Genomic DNA, 20,106 nt, shown 5'->3' with positions numbered 1-20,106 from the left:
CCGGCCTTGGGCCCAGTAAGCCCGCAACCCTTTTACTGTAAAAGTTAATGAGGCCTCCAGGCTTCTTCAGACCAGCAACACAGACAGAGTTGGGCTGTGAAGACAGCAGCGAGACAGAGTGACTTAAATAAGTCAAACAGAGGGGATGAGTATGAAGACCCATCTGATGGTTATCATTAACCCTTTTCAGACCACAGGTCCCAGTATTCCCTGTTCAGGTAACAATGTTCAAGACAGGAAAGCTCAGTTTAAACTCACTTACAGACAGCGAGAGGAGTCAGGGCTGAAACATTGTCTTTATGTAAGAGGGAGGAGAGGGTTCATCCATGCAGGTATATGACGATCAGTTTGTCTGATGGTCTACCACTTTGGTCCAGACTGAAATATCTCAACAACTCTGGGATGGATTGGCCCAGACGCACCAAACCGACATCAAAGAACTAGCGGCGACGAAGGCTGACTGTTGCGTCTCCTCACGTCGCTTGTGTCTCGGCCAAAAAGTTGCACTTGAACATCCCGCAAAGATTACAGCCAACCACCAACTAGCAAGTACGTTCTGCACCTGCCTGAGAGGAAATTACTCTCCATACCAGCAGGTAGCAGTAGTCTGTATTTGTCATTCAAAAAGGGAAACTGGAAGATCTAGGACTGTGGATGTACTGTTGTTACGATGAAACAAAGCAGCTTTTGCCTACCATTTTCACACCAGTCTCGCTCAACACTTAGCTTCAATCCAGATTGTAATGTTGTTAGTATATTGGATTGATCAGCTGAAAAGCTAATCAGATTGATTTCTCAGGGACCGACTGCCTGACATGGTTCAGGGCCTTAACGGATGGAATTTCTGATTAGACATTAGAGGATGAAGCTAGATGACTTTGGTGATCCCCTGACATTTCCTCTGGCATTTTTTGTTTCAGTGGATTGTCTTTTTTATGTGTTGTCATCATTTTTGGTTCAGACATTCATGGTACCCAGAGGATGGACCCTTTCAGTAATTCCCTGTATTTTGCTCTAGTGCTACCAGCAGGTCACAATGTTTACTTGTCCAGTGAAATAACTCAAGATCTACTAGAAGGATTGGCACCAATTTTGGTTGCGACATTAATGGTTCCGAGAGGATGAAGCCTAATCATCTTAGTGGTTCCCTGACTTATCATCGAGCAGTATAACATAATCCTCATCTGTAGTCCAGTGCATCAAATGTGCTTTGACTAGTTATTCATCCAGTAGGAATGGGGTTAGGTCAATATGGAAGCAAAACAAAGAACCGAAAAAGGTGGAAGCACAAATTTAGGTACTTGTTTATTTTCTCTTTCTGTGTTGTCTGGTTTTGTAAATGTGGCAGCCGTCTGCAGCACATATGAACATGACATGAAAATATGTTAGCTCATGCCACGAATGTCTTCACACTTTGCCTGTGTATGTCAGAAGACTCACAGATGCAAAAGTATGCTCCAGGCTTAAGGCAGTAGCAGTTCAACATAAAGCACATGAAGGAGAGAGACTTTAATTTGGACAGTGTGAAATCCAAACATTGAGATAGAGAACGTCATGGATTGATTTCTGTGAAGGCTGCGAACTAAGCGGAGAGTCCTGACCCAACAGTACAGACGGCCTCAGAAGCCTCGAGTAGAGATGAGAGAGAGACTGACACACGGGGACACAAAGGGAGTGAGAAGAAAGGCAGCAGCAGAAAAGGGATGAAAGGGAATGTGAGAGAAAGAGGTAATGGCAGATTAGACGGGAACTGAGCAAGTGTAAAGGAGAGTGAAAGAGAAAGAACGCAGGAAGGGGGTGCGATTTGTCTGGCTCAGATGAGAGTCAATATTTGCTCCATTCCACCAATACTGTGCCAGGGTCCGGATCAAAGCAGGGCATGTGTGCTCTGAAAAGGACGCAGAGAGCCAGAGAAGAAAACGGATAACATCTTTACAGTCCAAGAGGGAACCACAGAGATATTTTTCCACTAAAAGCCTTTTAGTTCTGTGAAACTGTAAGCACGGGCTATTGATGGAGCTCAGATAGAAAGATCATTAGTGATGAGAATAAAAATAAAAGGTTCAAAAGTGGTAAAAGACGGAGTAAGAGGATTGACGGGAGTAGCACTCTAATGAGGAGTTACAGTCGTCCCTGGCGAGACAACTCACCGAGCCCTTAGCGTGACTGCAGAGTATAGACTCTTATATTGACTACAGAGGCTCGTCTCATCAAATCAGCGCAGCTTTCCCCATATCTCAAATTATTCTAATTATCGTGATTATTACTGTCAGTGGTAGTAGCACTATTAAAAACGTGAAAATAGATTAAATTCCTTATTTGTAATAAAAGCCTGCTTCTCTCGTTCTATTCACACATTTTTAAGTTAACAAAACTTCTATCCGTCAAGTATGGCACAGTAATCTAAAAGTAATGACAATACATCACTGATGGCTGTCAGATCTGTCATCATCGACCAAGATCTCACGAGTGACAGGAATTTACTATCAGCAGCAGTTAATTGAAATTCAGGCTGTGATACAACACACGGTAGTCTAAAACCGATCGGCCATAAACATACCGAAGCTTTTATTACCCAGCTGCGTCGCTACGCTTTTGAGAGCTCTTGCGGGCTGGTGTGTCTGGTGCCAAACATGGCTGCACTGTGCCAAGCCATATCTTTCATGACCGTTCACACACACTAGACACTGTTGTTTTGTTGTTGCTATGTGTACATACGTGGCCCAGTAGCTTCTCTGAATGGGTAACAATTGCTCTTTGTGTGAATAATTGGAACAAGGTTATTTCAGCAGTTTCGTCAGCCAATTAGGGTCCAACTGAGCTGACCTCTCTCTCGCTCTTCCTGTCATGTCCAACACAGACATGCTATTATGCTCACAGTGACAATGTTAACATATAATATTGACTATGTTCACTGTCATTGTTTAGCGTGTTAGCATATTTGCAAATCGATGCAAATACAAAGAACAGCTGAGGCTGATGGGAAAGTCATCAGGTTTTAGATAGCGGGTCATAGAAATAATTACACTTTTGACCTGATGATAGCGTAAAAGGAAAAGTTAGGTGATCTCTCAGGTGAAAGGTTATTCAATTCATCCTTAGGGGGGCATAAACATCTCTACAAAGATTTAATAGCAATATTTCCGATAGTTGTAGAGATATTTCAGTCTGCATCAAAGTGTTGGACAGACAGACATTACCGTCTACAGAGCTATGCCACTAGCGCTCAATATTAATCAGTTTAAAAAGACAAACTACCAAAGCCTCAAGAATTACTCAAAAAGGTTATTTCCTATTTATTTATGTGTACAAACCCTTTCCAGATTAACCCGCTGTGGGAGCTCCAGGGCAGAAATGTACCAATCAACAGTTGTGTGAAGGGGCCCGAATCTCACAACAAAGACCCAAGAGTGTAATGCAGGACTCTGAGAGAGGCCCCTATCAGTTCAGTTGATACTGAGTCTGAATGTTGCATATTCCCACACAAATTAGCATTTTATCAAAAAAACAAATGACAACTGAAACAAGGTGAATGTGGAGAGTACAGGGAGCCTCGGTATTTGGGGCCCTGCGGCAGTGGACTGGCCTGCTGGAATTGTAATCCAACCTCAATAGAAACAATTCTCCCTAAATATTATCTGAGGTCTGAATACTAGGTGAAACATAGACAAAAAAAAAATCTCTCTCAAAGTGTATACATTAAAATATTGTTTAGAGGAATAGCTAAACGTTTTGGGAAATACGCTTATTTGCTTTCTTGACGAAAGTCAGATGAGAAGCTCGACACGTCCCTCATGTCTCTAACAACCTGCGGTGAAACTTGTCATTTTGACGCTTTGGTATTTGGTTGAATTAATCAAAGAAAATATGTCTAGTGAGCATTAGATGTGCAGGAAAGCAGGTTTATCACTTTTGGACAGAGCCAGGCTAGCTGTTTCCCCCTGTTTCCAGTCCTTATGCTAAGCTAAGCTAACCGGCTGCTTGCTATAGATTTAATGGAGAGATGCGAGAGTGGTAACAATACTCTACACAACTACATCTAAATCTCGGCAAGAAAGCGAATAAGCATATTTTCCTAAATGTTGGACTATTCCTTTAATTTACAACGCCTTTAGATTTAGTTACATCACATTTAAAATAAGAAATCATCTTGTGTATCTTTATGTAATCCATCTGCAACATTTCAAAGATCTACGTCAAGGACTTGGCCGTGTACTCCAGCACCTCCTCCCCTCCTTTAGCCTTTAGCTCTCTCCTTCTCTCGGCCAGGTTTAGGTTTCAGTATCCTCCACAAGCAGGAATCCTGGAAACAACCTGAGGTCAACGTCTGAGGTTAGCCTCTCCTCCTCTTACTCCCCAAGGCTTCACTGGTCTCTGCTCAACATACTGAGATGAGGAAAGGGATTGAAAGTCTATTAAACATGCACTAAATATACTGCATGCGTAGCAGATCATGTGGGGCTGAACTTCTGAATTAACACCTTCTACTTTGGCTTCGATTACAGCTGTAGCATACTGGGAAAAGAAACAATTAATCAACTTCCTACCATAAATGTTATCTTTAATGACTTCTAGTTTGCAAATAATCGAATTCAACCAAATTTTTTTCCATGATGGTGCAGTGATAAATTACTTTCCAGTAAATATCACATCATTTTGATTTCCCTCAAATCCTAAAAGTTCTCTTCCAGCTATCAGTTTTCAATTTTAAGTCGTTAACTTGCATCTGGATGTACGTCCCACCCTCAGGTTTTCTGTCAGCCCCGTGACTTCTTGAGTCTGCCTTGGTTCTTTTGCGTCGTGTGAGTTTCAAACAACGCAAGCAGCGGTGTGGTATATCAGAGCATGGGCGTCTTCCACATGGGTTGGCACAAAGTCATGCCAGCAAATTCAAAACTGATGCTTGCCTCCCGAGCCTCCCCTTCTCCTCCTCCTCCTCATGTAAGAATTTACAGTGATTTGCTGCAACTGTAAATATTTGTGAATTTACAGAGGGGTTTGTTTTATTCTTCTCGCTTACTAAACTGGCCTGAGCGTCAACATGACCTCTGACCTTCCCCTGAACCCATAAACTCCTCCCTCCTGAGAGCGATTCAACAGGTTGGCTAGAACAATAAACCAATGCCTTATTTGCACAGACTTTCTTTCTCTCGCCTCTGTCTGCTCCCTCTTCTCTCTAGGTGTCCCACTCTGAAGAGAGCAAGATCAGGTCATCAGTGTGTTGAGCATAGCAGACATACTTGGGAGCAGACTGAGGCCAGGCCGAGACTGTACACTACTGTGCTGGGTTGTGAGCTGTCTGTGTGTCTTTGTAAAGGTGACTTCCCGACCTGGCTCAGTCACCAGCTCAGTGTGGGTGTGCGTGCGTGCAGGAACATCTATTACCTTTAAATATATCTAAAGCCAAGTGCAAGCACACGCCTAAATCTAAGGCGCACAGCGGGGGATTAAAGTGGAGACTGTCTGACGGGTTGAGAGAGCAGCCAGATCAAATAAGGAGCAACATACCCCAAAAACTCTTTTGTATAAACTGTGGGTTGAGACTTAGCTGAGCAGAGTTACTGGACCCAGAACAGTGAGGGCAAAGGAAAGGCGAGACCGAGAGGGAGTTGGCGAGAGGGAATGAGAGCTGAGCCTGCTAGGCCAGGCAGTGTGGGTGGGCTGAGGTTTTGGGGTTTAACAAGAAAGCTTTCAAACAACTTTATTCCGCTATTTTACGTTTTTTGCTTGATTGTTGCTTGGCTGTAAACAAGCAGATGAGTCCCCTCCCAGCTGCATTGAACTGAGGTTTTAAGTGTGTGCTAGCGCTGCACTGATGTCATATATTTGCCTGAAAGACATTTACCTCCGGCACACCTGTTGAACCGAGTAAACAGTCCAAATAATCAAGTGATATTCCCTCGGGTGGTAATTTACAAGCCCCTATTCGAACATTACCGACTTAAACACACACACACACACTATATCTATACCTCCAAATCAGTGTGTGTGTGTGTGTGTGTTGAGAAGAGGTCAGCGGTCACTGTTTGGCTCTGAGTCCCACAGACCTCCTGTTATTGTTTTCAGTGGCTTCACTTTTAAGGCCGCCTTGGCAGTGATCACATTTCTCTCTCCCTGCTCACACACTCTCTTTCTTTCTTGTCCCTACGCTAAAACACACACACACACACACTACGCATGAGCACACACTCACAGACAGAGGGATTATTTATAACGGGGTGGAAGGGGAAGGCAGCCTGGCCTCACAGGGCCTATTTTGGGAGGTTCAGCCTTCAATCAGTCAGGCTGACAGTTTCTCAGTGATACCAGGAGAACAATACTGTTTATCTTCCTCTGGCCAGCCTGTCAGGCTCTGCCTCCCTGCCTGGGTCACAGTCACCCTGCCTCCCTCCAGGAAAACTGGACTTCCAGGACAACAGTCATCTCAAAATCTGTCACTTTATAACCGCAGTTAGGCTCCCAAAAAGCTCCTCTATTAATACTTTCTCCACCCGCTGTCATTGTAGCAAACAGGTAAAGCTCCTTGACTTCAAATCTTATATTTCTCTATAACACAAATATTCATGACTAAATACGGAGAAACAAAACATAAAAAACATCTTTAGACATAGTTTTATAAAGACTATTTTGATGATCAAATGGATGTTTTAGTCATTTGTTTTGTTGGTTTTAAAGTCTCAAATGTGATGATTCGATGCTTTTCTTTGTCACAAATTATAGTACTCTGAATATCTTTTGGTTTTGGACTATTGTTTGGACAAAACAGCACATTTGAAGACGCCAACTTGGGCTGTGGGAAATTATACACAGCACTGATTTTCTGACATTTTATAGGAAAAACAATTAACTGAGAAAAGATAACTCGGTGATGAAAATAATCATTAGTCACAGCCCTGGTTGACAGTGACCAGACAACCAACCATCTGCCATCAAACTCTGATTCAAATGTTGCCAAATCCTGATTGGTGCACGCAAGTATGGGACATCTACTTTCCCCAGTGAAAAGAGTACGAAGAAATAGAAAAACAAAGATTTTCTCATGTGAAATAATAAAACAGTTGAGAGTTCACCATAAAACAGTGTGCTCATGTAGAACTCCATCACTCAAAGTAAGAAGCTGATGGAGAAAATACATTTTTAGGGCTTTCAACTTTTAAGAGATGGACAGTTCTTTATGGTTTTCCCATGAAGACTTTGCTCTTACGTATATTAAACGTCTGTAGATATCCATCTCTGTCTCCCTGAATGAACTATCGTTACTGTCTCACAATACACTGTACTCAAAAGGTTTTCTTCTTTACAGCCCCCCCCCAAAGGGGTTTGATAAACCCCTTTAGCTAAAAATAATTTCCTATGAACTCTGAGTGACTCCACCAGTTGAATGAAGGATTGCTTTGGGTGTGTGTGTGTGTGTGTGTGTGTGTGTGTGTGTGTGCGCACAAAGCACAGATAGTATGGGCAGAGGGTGGGAGCAGTGAGATTTTGTTATCTATAAAGTTAAGACTTCAGTGTTTACTGGAGCTAATGGTTTGTGTCATCACTACGCAACTACTGTGCAATGCTGGCCGGTAGCTGTGCCGTATTTTATCTTCCCATTTAGCACAAAGCCAACAGCAGGGAGTACTATAAATACACATCTTGATATCATAGTATGATATCAAGAATAAATCTGTGAGAAAGAACTTAAAGGGTCAATTCACCCAAATTCCAACAATATTTTCTTTCTTACCCCTTGTGGTATTCAGCCATATTTGGTTTTGCCTGCATGTGTTTGAGTTATGAATGTTTTGAGAGAAATATCTCAATGGATTATCATTACATTTGGTACAGACATTCATGTACCCTCAGGAGGAATTGTAACAACTCTGACCTTTGATTTTTCATCGAATGCCATCATGAGGTTAAAATTTCAATTTGCCAAATACTTCATAACCAAATATCTGCAAAACTAATGATATTCTCATCAGAGTTCAGCTCTTGCAAATATTAGCATGCTAACACGCTAAACTAAGAAGGCATCAGCATGTTAGCATTTATCTCAAAGCGCTGCTGTGCCTGCTAGCATTTAATTGCCGTGAGCACCCCAAACCAAACATTTCATTCACATCCATTCAATTTGGGTGCCAGCAGAAACCTCAAATGGCCATTTAAAAACCTCATAAAAACCAAAAATATCTACAAATATGCTACAAAATGATTTTTTTTAAGGGTGAACTGACCCTTTAAGACCATACTGTTGCATCTCAGGTCTTCTGATGGACGCCTGTGATTCCCCCACTTAGCATAAATAGCAGCAACAGACTGTAAAGAAATACAGGATTTAATGGCATTTCTGAATACATACACAAGTACAAACATGCAATGACCATTACTTCTGTTTTATACATGGACATCCCTGTTTTAGTCCAATCTAGAGTCAATTAAGACCCTCTTTCAGTCTGAGGTGACCTGTGTCTGACTCCCAGCGGAGGCTTGTTCCTGAACCTGGCTCACCTTTCCTCTCTGGCCCACTAAATGATCTCCGGAAGAACCAAACACACAATCCGTTCTACCGGCTTCACAACCAGCTTTGTTGGAGCGGCTGCTTTTGTCCAGTCATCTCAGTTTATTCTCTCCGAGCGGACACCTCCCTCTCGCCCCCCGTGTCACTGTTGTGACCGATGTCTTTTCCATCCTGCTGCCCTCTCTCAATTAAAAAGGAAAAAACTTCCAATCTTTTTGACCTTTACCTTGACTTGGCTGTTTCCACTAAACACACATGAAAACACACAGTCCTGACACCGCTGCTCTCTCTCCTATTTTAGTCAAATCCCCCTCCGTATCCTCCCTTTCTTCCAGTCTCTTAAAGGTATGCCTGGTTTCTAATCTGATATCATGACACAGACGTACGTAAGCGGGAGGTTCGCATATTTAATGGATTTAGTGAACAAATTGCAGCCGTCGTGGTGTAATGCTGATATTAGACTGATAGAGATCTTATAATGGCACGGATTTAACAGTGGATGCCATTAATGGACAAATCAACAAGTCAGGAATGTTTGATATACTTTTACTACAAATTTTAGCAGCCATCTCTTCAGACAAAGCCACGGTATAACAGCTTGAACATGTAAAACAAACACTAATTACATCAGTGACTTTTTCATCAGAACTCTTCTAAGTTGCTCCTGGTGTCTCGTAGCCGTGTGAGGGATGTCAGCACCTCCTCTGTCGGCCTCCTCCCCAGCTGCTTACCTCCTCTGCACCTCACATTCACTGTTCCACTCTCGCTCTCCTTATCCCCCACCACTGGACAAAAAGAAAACGTTGTCATTATCAGCTGTGGTAACTTCAGTAGCAATAAATAAGGCGTTTTCATCCCAGTATTTATCTTTACCAAATATGTAGTTGTACTGGGCGAGCTGAGCAGAGCGAATCTTCTTATTTAAGGTTGCTCCCTGATCATCATTCAATTCCGCCATGAAGCCAGCTTCACAGAACTGCTGGACCACCTTAACAGAAGAGAGGCACTTCTATTCAGACTGTATCTGGACTGTAATTTCTTACAGTTACAAGCAAATTAATAATGACAGAAAGAACCGCACACATGGTCTGCTGATGTACCAGAAGCACATCTTCATCAGACACTGACCTGTTTGCTGTATGACTCACTGTTGCCCCCCACAGGAATTACCATGACTTGCGCTGGCGATAGCCACAGCGGCCTGCGTGAGGTAGAAAGAGAGGCGACGCGTTTGGGTACGGCTACTGCATCGTAACAGCCTGACGAAATGCATCGGACTCGCCGTGATTATGCAACATCTTCTCACCATTTCCCTCCAAAGTTTTCAGCCAGTATAGCGATCATCCTCTCCAGTGATCCCAGCACTGCTCTGTGGATCATCACCGGCCTGTGCGACTGTCCGTCCGCACTGAGAAAGACAGAAGACGAAAGGGTTACCATTAGAGTGAGTGTCGGGTGACAGGACAGTATATAATAGATAGATACTGTATTTGCATTAGTTTGCAGCACAACCTCAAGGCTTTTCATCAAAGAGTCACCATTAGACCGTTACACTTAGCAAACAAACAACAAATGGTTAAATCACATTTGTTGCAAATCACTTGGCAATCTTGTTTTTGTGTGTGATTTCTTTGCATCAATGCGATAAAGTATTTTGTAAGTATTTGCTGGATTCACGATGTAGCCATTTTAAATGACGTATACCGTGATAAATACCATAAAAACCACATTGAGACCATGCGGGAAGTAGGGCACATGCACTAATAAGAGGCAGAAAGAGGTTTCACGCAGACACAGGGAGCATGTTGAACTAAAGCGATAAAATAAATAAGAGGACTCGTCTTTCATGATCAAATTAGGTCCCATTAAGTGAGACTTCTGTCACTTTAACGTGATCACTTACAGGACATCACATACAGCATGTGGGGGCATCCAACAGAGAAGAATATGCTCCGGAAATGCCGGTGAGCAGATGTAAATCACTACAGATGCAGGAATGTTTCACAGATTGCGAGCCAATTGCAGAGATTTATGACTCACCCGACATATTGAAGGTCAAATCGGATCGGCAGCTGGAAGTCCAACTGGATCGTGGCACACTGGTGTTGTCTGCCAATAGCATCTTTGATCAGAATGTCAATCTGTGAAGAAAGGTGTATGAGTGCGTTAGCATGAGGCTTCACTTCTCTATTCGGACACTGCGGGGGACAAACTGCATTTTTGTGGACAGAAATGGAAACAAATGAGTTTCCAAGAGAAGCCGATCGTGCAAATTGTGGCCAACACACCCTAGCTGGATGGCTCTGAGGAATGTTTGTTTGTTACATGGAGCGTGTTACTGTGTATCTAACCCCACCCTGACTTGACCTACCTCCACTCTCTGTGCCTCCACATGAGCTCGATCGTGCAACATCTGCCTGAAGCTGACTTCCTCTTGATGCTTACTGACTTCTTGCACGGGTAAACATTAAAATTAAAATCGCCTCGAAGAAAACCACGGTCATTCTCAACAACTGTCACACATTTCTGGTTTGTTTGGTAATCGTGCGGTCGAGGACGGTGTGAACTGTAACGTGCAATTCTCAAAAATGTCTCTCTGTGGAGCCAGAAGGACAACAGAGACGTCTGTGCTACTCTCTAATCTGTGAAGAAACACCAATAAACTGATTCTGGAAGAATGCTGTAGATAAACCCACACACTATTTTTAAAGGTTCAACAGCTTGGGAAATAGGAATGTGTGTTTTCTTTCCGAGATTGAAGTGAAAACATTGATACCACACTCAAGTTAAAAATGAAGCTACAGCCAGCAGCCAGTTAGTTAGTTAACATTATTAATCTCCGGAGGGAAATTACATAAACCATAGCAGCCAGACTCTGGAGCTCAATCCAGGTCAAAAGTTTTGTTCATTTGAAAAAAATAAATTTAACCTAAAAGTTCAAGTTGTGGATTTGAACATTGAAAAATACAGCAATGTATTCACAATAAAAATAAGTTTTTATTTTTGGGTTGAATATAATTTTGATTCAGTTCTAGAATCTTTTTGAAGACATATTTTTTTTTCATTTTTCACTTTCATATACATTTTGATATTTGAGTTCTTATATTTTTCAGTTTCAGGTTTTATATTTTCAGATTCAAATCCTTTTTTTTTTTTTTTTTTTCACTTTCAGATCGTTTTTTTTCAGTTCAGACTTTTGACTCTGATCTAACGTGGGGGGCGTGGCATCAACTAGGAGGGGCGTGTCATCATGAGTGAGCATAACAAAGAAGGCTGAGGACCGTCCTCAACCACGTTGCCTTCAGGTAACGTAGGCACCGCGACAATTATGATTCAACACTTTCTATACACCATATTCCTCTGGCTTCGCCCTGCCCAGGCATAGTTCACCATCTTTCGGGTCCTATCGCACACGCTCACGCTCCACCTCCCTGACGGTGCGGGCGAGACGGGCCGGTGGTGTGTCCGACGCCGCGGGGTCAGGATCCCACCTCACCCGGCACGCTGGCCCTCACTTTCATTGCGCCACGGGGTTTGCTTCACCCTCTGATTCGTGCGTGCATTAGACTCCTTGGTCCGTGTTTCGAGACGGGTCGGGTGTGTTGCCGACATCCCCGCAGACTCCTGACGCCTTTTACTATAACAAAGATTATAATGAGACATGAAACGAACAATATGCCGATAAAGATATGTTGGAAAACGTTTTATGAATCTATTTAGGAGTGAAAATGTAACCCAGTTATCTCAGCTAAATGTTTGATTAAATATTATGGCACTTTGACATTCACTGGTCTTGGCCCTCGGCGTCCAGATATTGCTCTGCCGCTCCGAGAGTGTTGTTCTATAAATAACCGAACGATACAGCTCTCCAAATTTACAAACAGTCCAGGTTTGTGGGAGAGTGCGCTCCGGCGCTCAGAGTATTTATGAACTTTAATAAACAATATTTACGCTCGCGTGTGGAAATCAGTTTCCTGCATGTTTCCCTTCCCACTGACCTTTGGTCCGTAGAAGGCGCCGTCTCCTGGATTCAACTCCCAACGTTCACCAAAGTGCTGCAGACTCCTCTCCAACTGCTGCTCCCCCCCCCCCCCCCACACACACACACACACACAGAGCACAGTAAGTAAGTAAGTATGTAAGTAGGCATAGTAGATAATGCAAGTACATTATTACAGCCATGTTGGCGGGAGCTTGGTACCATAATGTTCAATTACACTCAATTGAATGAGCTTAAACTGCCGCTGTGCCCATTTAAAAGGTGTCCATGGGGATGTAGAGATGAGGCGGAGCAGATCTCTACTGAAAGGTCCCACTCGTATAGCTGATTGTGGATATCATGACACATGTCATTTAGTTTACAGATGTTTTTCTGTAGCTGTGATTAACTGGGTCCAGATTACAATCCATACACATTTGTACAACAGCTGGGCCTGCCTAAGACTACATGTGAGTTTGGCAAACCACACTTAAGTGTGTGTGTGTGTGTGCATTTACCTGCTCAGCATTAACCCACTGTTCAGGCTCCCCGAGGCACGGCTCAGGACGTGTAGACAAGAGGCAGTGGAAGGAAAACCCAAACACTTGATACACACTCCTCACAAAGTCCAAACATGCCACAATCTCTTCTTCCAGCTGGACAGACGGAATGAAAAAAAAAAAAGATGACATTGTATTTACTGTAAAGCCTCCATATATTGAATCAGTATTTTTGAAGCTAACAGACTGATGATTATCCTGTGACTATGATCTCTGTGAATTAACAGGATGCCAACAGAAAGTCTGCAGGAGTGCAATGAGTATCATGGGAACGTTCCAGAGCACTATGTAGGGGATCAGGATTACACAGACTGTAGAGACACCGTGATGCACATATGGAGGTGTAATGTTTGAACGGGACAAAGACCTTCATTCATCCTGACGGTGGCCTCCTGGAATGTCTCGGGAGTTATTCGTACAGCCCATCTAATCACCGTAACATGGTCCCGCATGTGTCCCACTCACTTTCTACCCCACTTACAGCACCTTCTGCATCTGCATCAAAACAATGTAAGTTAATACGTGTTCTCTGTACCTGCTCAGGTGTGCAAAAGATGTGAGCGTCGTCCTGGCAGAACCTTCGAACGCGAGTGAGACCTCCCAGCGCTCCGGAGAGCTCATTGCGATGCAGCGCCCCGAAGTCGGCCCATCGCAGAGGAAGCTCTCTCCACGAGCGGACACGCTGCTCGAACATAAGACTAAACGCGAGAGGAGGAGAGTGAGGTTAGGGTTAAGGTTCGGGCTGGGGTCAGGCATTTAGCTGTGATGGTTAAGGTAGGGGGCTAGGGAACGCGTTACGTCAAAGAGTTTCCTGACAAAGACACAAGTACAAGGTTGTGTGTGTGTGTGTTCACCAGTGTGCAGGACAGTTCATGGGTTTGAGAGCGTAGGTCTGAGAGCCCTCCGATGTCACAGTGAACATGTTGTCGCTGTAGTGCTCCCAGTGACCCGAGCGCTCCCATAATGCAGTGCTGTACAAAGTCGGGGTCACGACCTCGTTGAATCCTCGCCTTCGGTACTCACCCTGCAAGACGTCAGGAAGGAAGGATGCGTGTGACAACGAGTGCAGGACGGGGGCAGACAACAGTGCAATAATTGAAGGCCAATAAGAGCAATGTCCTGATGTGAACATGCGTGTCCCCCGGGATACAATCACACAGCATCATTTATTGTGATGTTAATTATTAGGTTTGCATAATCAAATTAAGACGTGTGGGGTATTTCAGTTTTAGTTGCACAAGCAGTGCTGAACAGGGTTGTAAAGGTTCACTTCATTGTAAGTGGCTGCAGATCCAATGTGGCAGAAGGAAAATACAGAATACCAAAGTCATTCTATTGTAACTTTATATAACTGAAATCTGCGGTCATCCTTTCGCACCGAAGCTAAGCAATAGCTTGTTGAGTTTGAGGGTTCTCTCACATTGTAATGAAACTTGGAGGGAGTGTCTTCAGTCATTAATCAGGCTGTGAACTGTATCACGTAAATGGGAATATGAATGGAAAAGTTCCGTCACTGAAAACTTGGAAGTTACAAAGTTCTCTTATTAAATGCCCTAATATAGAATAAAGACTAGTCAGATTACTGTAGGTAATTCACACAGAGTCAGTGACTGTGTTCACCTTAATGAAGTCGGTGAGGCTGTTGTAGATGTAGGCTCCTTTAGGCAGGAAAAAGCAGCTTCCTGGACTCACGTCATTAAAGAAGAAGAGCTCCTGGTCCTACATAAAAACATGAACACATGGCATTTATGATCAGAAAACAACTCTTTAACCATTTGCTTCTTTAGGCGATCTCATTTATTGCACCTCTCCTAATCTAGATTCCGTCTTACTGTCCCGATGCGTCTGTGGTCCCTCCTCCTCGCCTCCTCCTGCTCCCTCTCCCACTCCTCTTTGTCCTTCTCTCCTGGAAAGGCCACACCCAGAAGACGCATCAAACCCGACGACTCCGTCTGATTGGCCAGGGTCACGGGCGACAGCTGGGATGTTAAAGAAGCGCAGTGAGGAGAGGTTGGGGAGAAGAGGGGGAGAGATAAAAATCAGCCGACAAAAAGAGAAAGGGAGAGTGAGGGTCAGCCAGAAGAGGAAGGGTGAACCGATGAGAGCGACAGCTCGTCTGATGGACGGCAATGTGTTTGTAAAGGCCGAGAACAGGAAACAAACGCAACATCCTGCTGCTAATATTTCCAGCCTGGCTGCTATGGAACTCCAGTCTGCCCAGTGGCAGCCCAGTACGGAAACTCCTCCCTCTTCCTCGATCAATAAAGACGAGGAAGATTCCATTGACCCGGACTGTGCCATTTAGGTCCAAATAAAACATACCTTTATAGATTAGATGAGGTTAATTAAGCCACCATCTTTAATGATCCTGTGTGAAATTAAAATTCTTAAAGATAATGTTTGAACCTCTTTAACAAAAAGTAATATTAAGCAGAAAAAAAAGAGGTAGAGGAAACCTTGTTGAGCTTTCATGGGACTGGCTCAATTCCTAAGATGAAATTGGATAAAATGACTAATGTACAAGGCAAATTTAGGAAACAAAAGGAGGGAACTGAAAGAGTGAGAGGACATACAATCCCAAAGAGGCAAGCAGAGGACAGGACAGTTACACCAACACACACCTGGAGCGTCTTGAAGACCTTGAGGAAGCCAGTGTGTGGGAGGAGGGGGCCGTCGCAGACCCCTATGCTGTCTCCACACCTGAGTCACACAGAGAGGATGAAACAGGTTTCATTTTGGGTGAGATTTTATAAGATACTGCAGGTCAGTCAACACATCAGGTGTGTGTGTGTGTGTATTAATACCTGTACACTGTGACGGAGGGGCCGTTCATCTGCTCCTCAACGAGCTGCAGTCTCAGCTTGTTGTTCTATAAGAGGTACAACCCACAAAACACACACACCACATGTCACAGTTTATCACAGTCTAATATGGACAGTAGGACAATAGGAAGGGGCCTGACCTCACAAAGGGAACACTGGGACATTAGAAAATATCAGCAGCACACCATTAACAGGAGCCCCTCCTACACAGTGAGTAACTTATATCAACACTCAGTTACACAACCTGCAGCAGGTACAGAGCAATTTAGCATTGAAGAATGATGGCCTGCAATTACATCTGGCACCAGAGCACACTGACAAAGATCTTTCATAACATATTGTTCTGTTAATTCTTAGTCTCATTGTGAGTATTGTGCCCGGGTACAATCAATTCATGAAGACATGTGATTGCAGGAAGGCAAAGGTGTAATAACTAACATGTATAACAACAGCTGCACATTTAGTTTTGCCAGTTCCAGGGACCTGGTTTAGTCCTTAACCCGTGTCTAGACTGCAAACGTCACAACAGCATCAACACAACACTGAAGTGAAGTCTAAACCTGTTTCAATCCTAAAATGTCAAAGGATCTGTGGAGAGTGCGGTTGTCCTCCGATATGTGCGAGTATTCCTCACCTATTTATCGATTACACTGATGCATATGATTCATCCATAGTTTCACTCTAAACCTCACGGAGAAGTTGCCTATTTTCATATTTACCCTTCATTACATAGCCATAGGGGGACGTCACGGTTTACAAAAGCAATGTTTGTCTGATTAAGTTTGAGATTTTGATAAAAACGTGATTTAAAAACGCTTTACATATCAAATATAGAATCAGTAAATAAACATGCCATTGGAAACAATTAAATCAAAAAGGTCAGATAATTAAATTAATACAGATAATATAATAAAAGTTTAATAATCAAAATGATAAAATAATGACAAAACCCTAAAATATAGTATAGTAGTAATGTTGTAAAGTAGTAGTGTTTGACATTAACCTCGCCGTTACGCACATATTGTCGAAAAACATTAACTTGAAGCGTAAAGAAAGGATTCAGGACGCGGTTACGTCGGATAGACGCAGCTGAGACGAGAGTCTGCAGCCGGTGTCGACAGCTGTACAGATTAACGTTCGAGCGAATCAGTTTGAGTTAGAAGTGCAAGTGGAAAAAGCGCGTCTGATACGCTTGCAGTCTACACACAGGGTTCGTTACAACAACAAATCAAACTATCAGAAATTTTGCCCTACCTGTTTATCTACATCATCCCCCCCCTCTATCTTCACCCGGGCTCCAAAGCCGCTACACTAGACTCCCTGTCTCAGTGACGTGAACAACATATGACAATGATACGGGCCAATATCACAGTATGAATGCGAATATACATGGATACATTTCGAATTATGGATGTGATTGATTTTACACAAATATACTTCAAGACACAAATACATTTTTCTCCCACACTGTAGACACTGGTATATCTGACCTGGAAGAGCTCTCGGACCTCTTCTGTATTCAGCTCCAGTCTGGACAGAGGAAGCTTGAGGGCTGCAGCCTGTTTACATCTCTCCTCCACGTCACTCAGAGACAAGGCACTGTGTGTGTGTGTGTGTGTGTGTGTGGAGAGGACAGAGTAGAGGTCATTACAGAAGCACTGAATAATGTAGTCAACAATCTTAAGAGTACTGCTGATTAAACACAGACGGCAGGGGAGGGAGGCCAAACATTAATACAGAAATACTCTGGAGTTCTGCATCAGAGATAGTGACGTGAATACCTCACCTGTTGTGTAGTAGATGGTCACAGTAAAGCCCGAGCTCCGACGCTCCTTCTCTGCAAACCTCGGCGCCAAATGTCTTCTCCAACACTCCACCCAGGACGCACGCTCCGGTCCTCCATGCTGCCTAAGACGTGGAAGGTGGAACAGTGTAGGTGTAGAGATTAATTTATTTATTTGACACGGACAGTGCTCAGCTTCTTAGCTGTACCAGAGTTAGCTTTAAGCTAATTAACAACTGTAGCTCCTGGGCAGGAGACGGAATAACATCGCTGTTAAGAAAATAAACACTGTTGTACAAAAACACAATTACAAGACATCATTATTCTGTACCAGAACAACATCAGCAGCAACACCAAGGTTCCGCAACATACACATACATCAAGTGTTCTGATGTGACTTTCTGTTGTAAGTCTATTTATAATCTCTTGGTGAAATGTTTTGTCTTTTACCGACTTGTGTTTCATTCGACCAATAATTCCTTTCCTGACCGCAGGATGTTTTCCATTGAAGTCAAGAAAGACGCTTTTTTAGGATATTTAGATCCACCTTAAAGGTAATGTGACATAGAAGGCACGCGCAACCAGGGTGTACTACAAACAAATTAAAAGGACCACAAAAGCATTGTATGAAAAAGAAAAAAGATGGGATTACCTGTCTGCCCACATCTGTGTCAAACCCCAGAAGTTGTAGTTCGCAGTCTGCCTCTAGAGGCCGTCCAAGCTCCCACAGCTCCCCATTCACCTTACTGACCAGCGCTCCTTTCACACTGCAAGCGGAGATGCAATAACCCTAAAATATCACTTCAGTAAGAGCAAACACAACAAGAGAACACATTTCTGTAAAATGCATTTACCGGACACTCTGAGCAACAAAGAGAGGCGTGGTGACACCAGCTGTTCCCTTTACTGTCCGGCCGTCAGCCAGCCGGATACTGAGCCGAGATTCTGAAGCTTCAGCTCTCCTCTCGTTGCCTCGTTTATCCCTGAGGGACTCAAAGAGTCGCAGACGCTCAGATGACGCTGTGCACACCTACAGAGGGCAGGAAAGATGTAGATCAGAATCAAAAGAGGTGAGAGGATATCCAACAGCTCCACACCCACTACAGCCTCCAAAATAACCATCAAGTTAAATAAACACCTCTCTAAACAAACTGAACATTATGACTTTCATGAAGCTCGGTTATAGTAGTTTTAACTAGGTGTACCTAATAAACTGGTAACAGTGTGTGTTGATACAACAATATCAATATTGTGATGAAAGAGTGATTAAGCTTCAGTGTTGTCTCCTCCTCGGCATAATGGCTGCGTTACAATGAAGTGGATGACAAAATAGATACATAAAATGCCTTAAACAAACATTAGTAATTTTCTTTAGAGTAACTTTACTACCAACAACATATTACTACTTTACTTTTTTAGGGAACCACTTTGGTACCAAATGAGAGAGGGAGAGCAGGTAGAGTTTAGTGGGGTCACCCATATAAAACACTGTACTGTTTATAAACTACATCACAGGTATATCCAAAACAAAGTACCAAACCATGTCCTATTTATCTGAAAATGACACTAAACCTAGAGATGAATAAGGTTCATCAAAGCACAACCTTCACAACAACCTCCATCTCTTAACCCTGCCAGAGCACAGACTGTCCTGTTAGCTAACGTTAGCTGGAGTTACTGTAATGCCGTAATGACAAGCCTCGCGCACCTTGCTGTACCTCCTGTGCGCGCGAAATGTCGCACGAGTTGCCGGCCGACAGATAACCAGCCGAAACAGCTGCGTCACCGCCATCCTAAAACACACACCTGCCTAAACACCCGCGCTCATTTCTTCCCCCCACATATCCCACATTGCTGTCACCCTTCTCTGCGAGCGGCCATAACACCGGAAGCACACATTAAGGACGGCAGCGGTGACGTCGCCGGCGTAAAACACATGACGCTATTGTGAAGCAGCGTGCGCGCACCCAGGCATCCACGCTGGAGCGCGCCAATACAAGGAGTTAAACATACGGGACATCTGCATGTTTTTTTGGAGGGCTAATAGAGCGACGTTAACACCTAAAGCCATGCACATGTAGATCAGGTACTTCTGACAGGATTGAATTATGACATTATACCTCAACACGGCCTGTGCACAACACAAGAGCACCAACAACCGCATACAGCTACACTGCGCCTGTAGTCCAGTGGTTCTCTAGTATGCAACCCAAAGTATTCTCACACAGACCTACAGCATGACGTCAGACTACAAGAATGGACAGAGAGCAATGTGCGCCATTATGGAGATGCGCACCTCGCATTGAGAGCCGTCTGCTTTAGACTACAGCTGCATTTAAAGCCTGTCGGTTTAGTGCCCGAGAGCATTGGTGTCTTTGAGATTAGTAGGTAAATTGAGAAAAAAAAAATCTAACTAATATATTACATATTTGAGGGTAACATTTTTAAATAGTTAAATA

General features: G+C 43.4%; 2 protein-coding genes across 2 annotated transcripts in view; both read right to left on the bottom strand.

Moving 5' to 3' along the window:
- Positions 1-8,890, bottom strand: part of adamtsl4 (ADAMTS-like 4) — a 44,477-nt gene extending 35,587 nt beyond the window's left edge. The window contains exon 1 of the mRNA XM_076109289.1: positions 8,220-8,890. Coding sequence (XP_075965404.1) covers positions 8,220-8,242 — 23 coding nt within the window. The 5' untranslated portion in view covers positions 8,243-8,890. The remainder of the gene's footprint in view (positions 1-8,219) is intronic.
- A 143-nt stretch (positions 8,891-9,033) lies between these two features.
- tars2 (threonyl-tRNA synthetase 2, mitochondrial) lies at positions 9,034-19,501 on the bottom strand. The gene is made up of 18 exons (XM_076109290.1): positions 19,356-19,501; positions 18,502-18,677; positions 18,300-18,414; positions 17,651-17,772; positions 17,355-17,463; positions 15,847-15,911; positions 15,664-15,742; positions 14,875-15,021; positions 14,663-14,761; positions 13,897-14,066; positions 13,578-13,740; positions 13,001-13,138; positions 12,502-12,579; positions 10,544-10,644; positions 9,810-9,911; positions 9,632-9,704; positions 9,377-9,491; positions 9,034-9,288 (listed from the first exon to the last, which is right to left on the bottom strand). The coding sequence occupies exons 1-18, from the start codon at positions 19,437-19,439 to the stop codon at positions 9,146-9,148; spliced, it is 2,079 nt and encodes a 692-aa protein (XP_075965405.1). The 5' UTR covers positions 19,440-19,501; the 3' UTR covers positions 9,034-9,145.
- Between the last annotated feature and the right edge of the window lie 605 nt (positions 19,502-20,106).

The sequence above is a fragment of the Anarhichas minor genome, unplaced genomic scaffold (assembly GCF_050575085.1).
Source record: "Anarhichas minor isolate MPS153535 unplaced genomic scaffold, ASM5057508v1 ptg000041l, whole genome shotgun sequence".
NCBI lineage: Eukaryota > Metazoa > Chordata > Actinopteri > Perciformes > Anarhichadidae > Anarhichas > Anarhichas minor.
This window is presented reverse-complemented; position numbering and strand designations above follow the sequence as displayed.

Bases quoted from the DNA above. Each gene is read 5' to 3' on its own strand.
- tars2 (XM_076109290.1), bottom strand. From the start codon at position 19,439: ATGGCGGTGACGCAGCTGTTTCGGCTGGTTATCTGTCGGCCGGCAACT. The intron at 12,580-13,000 runs GTAAATGCACAC...GGGGGGGAGCAG, and splicing joins AGTGGGTTAATGCTGAGCAG to CAGTTGGAGAGGAGTCTGCA. The intron at 9,912-10,543 runs GTGAGTCATAAA...TGTCTTTCTCAG, and splicing joins TTTGACCTTCAATATGTCGG to TGCGGACGGACAGTCGCACA.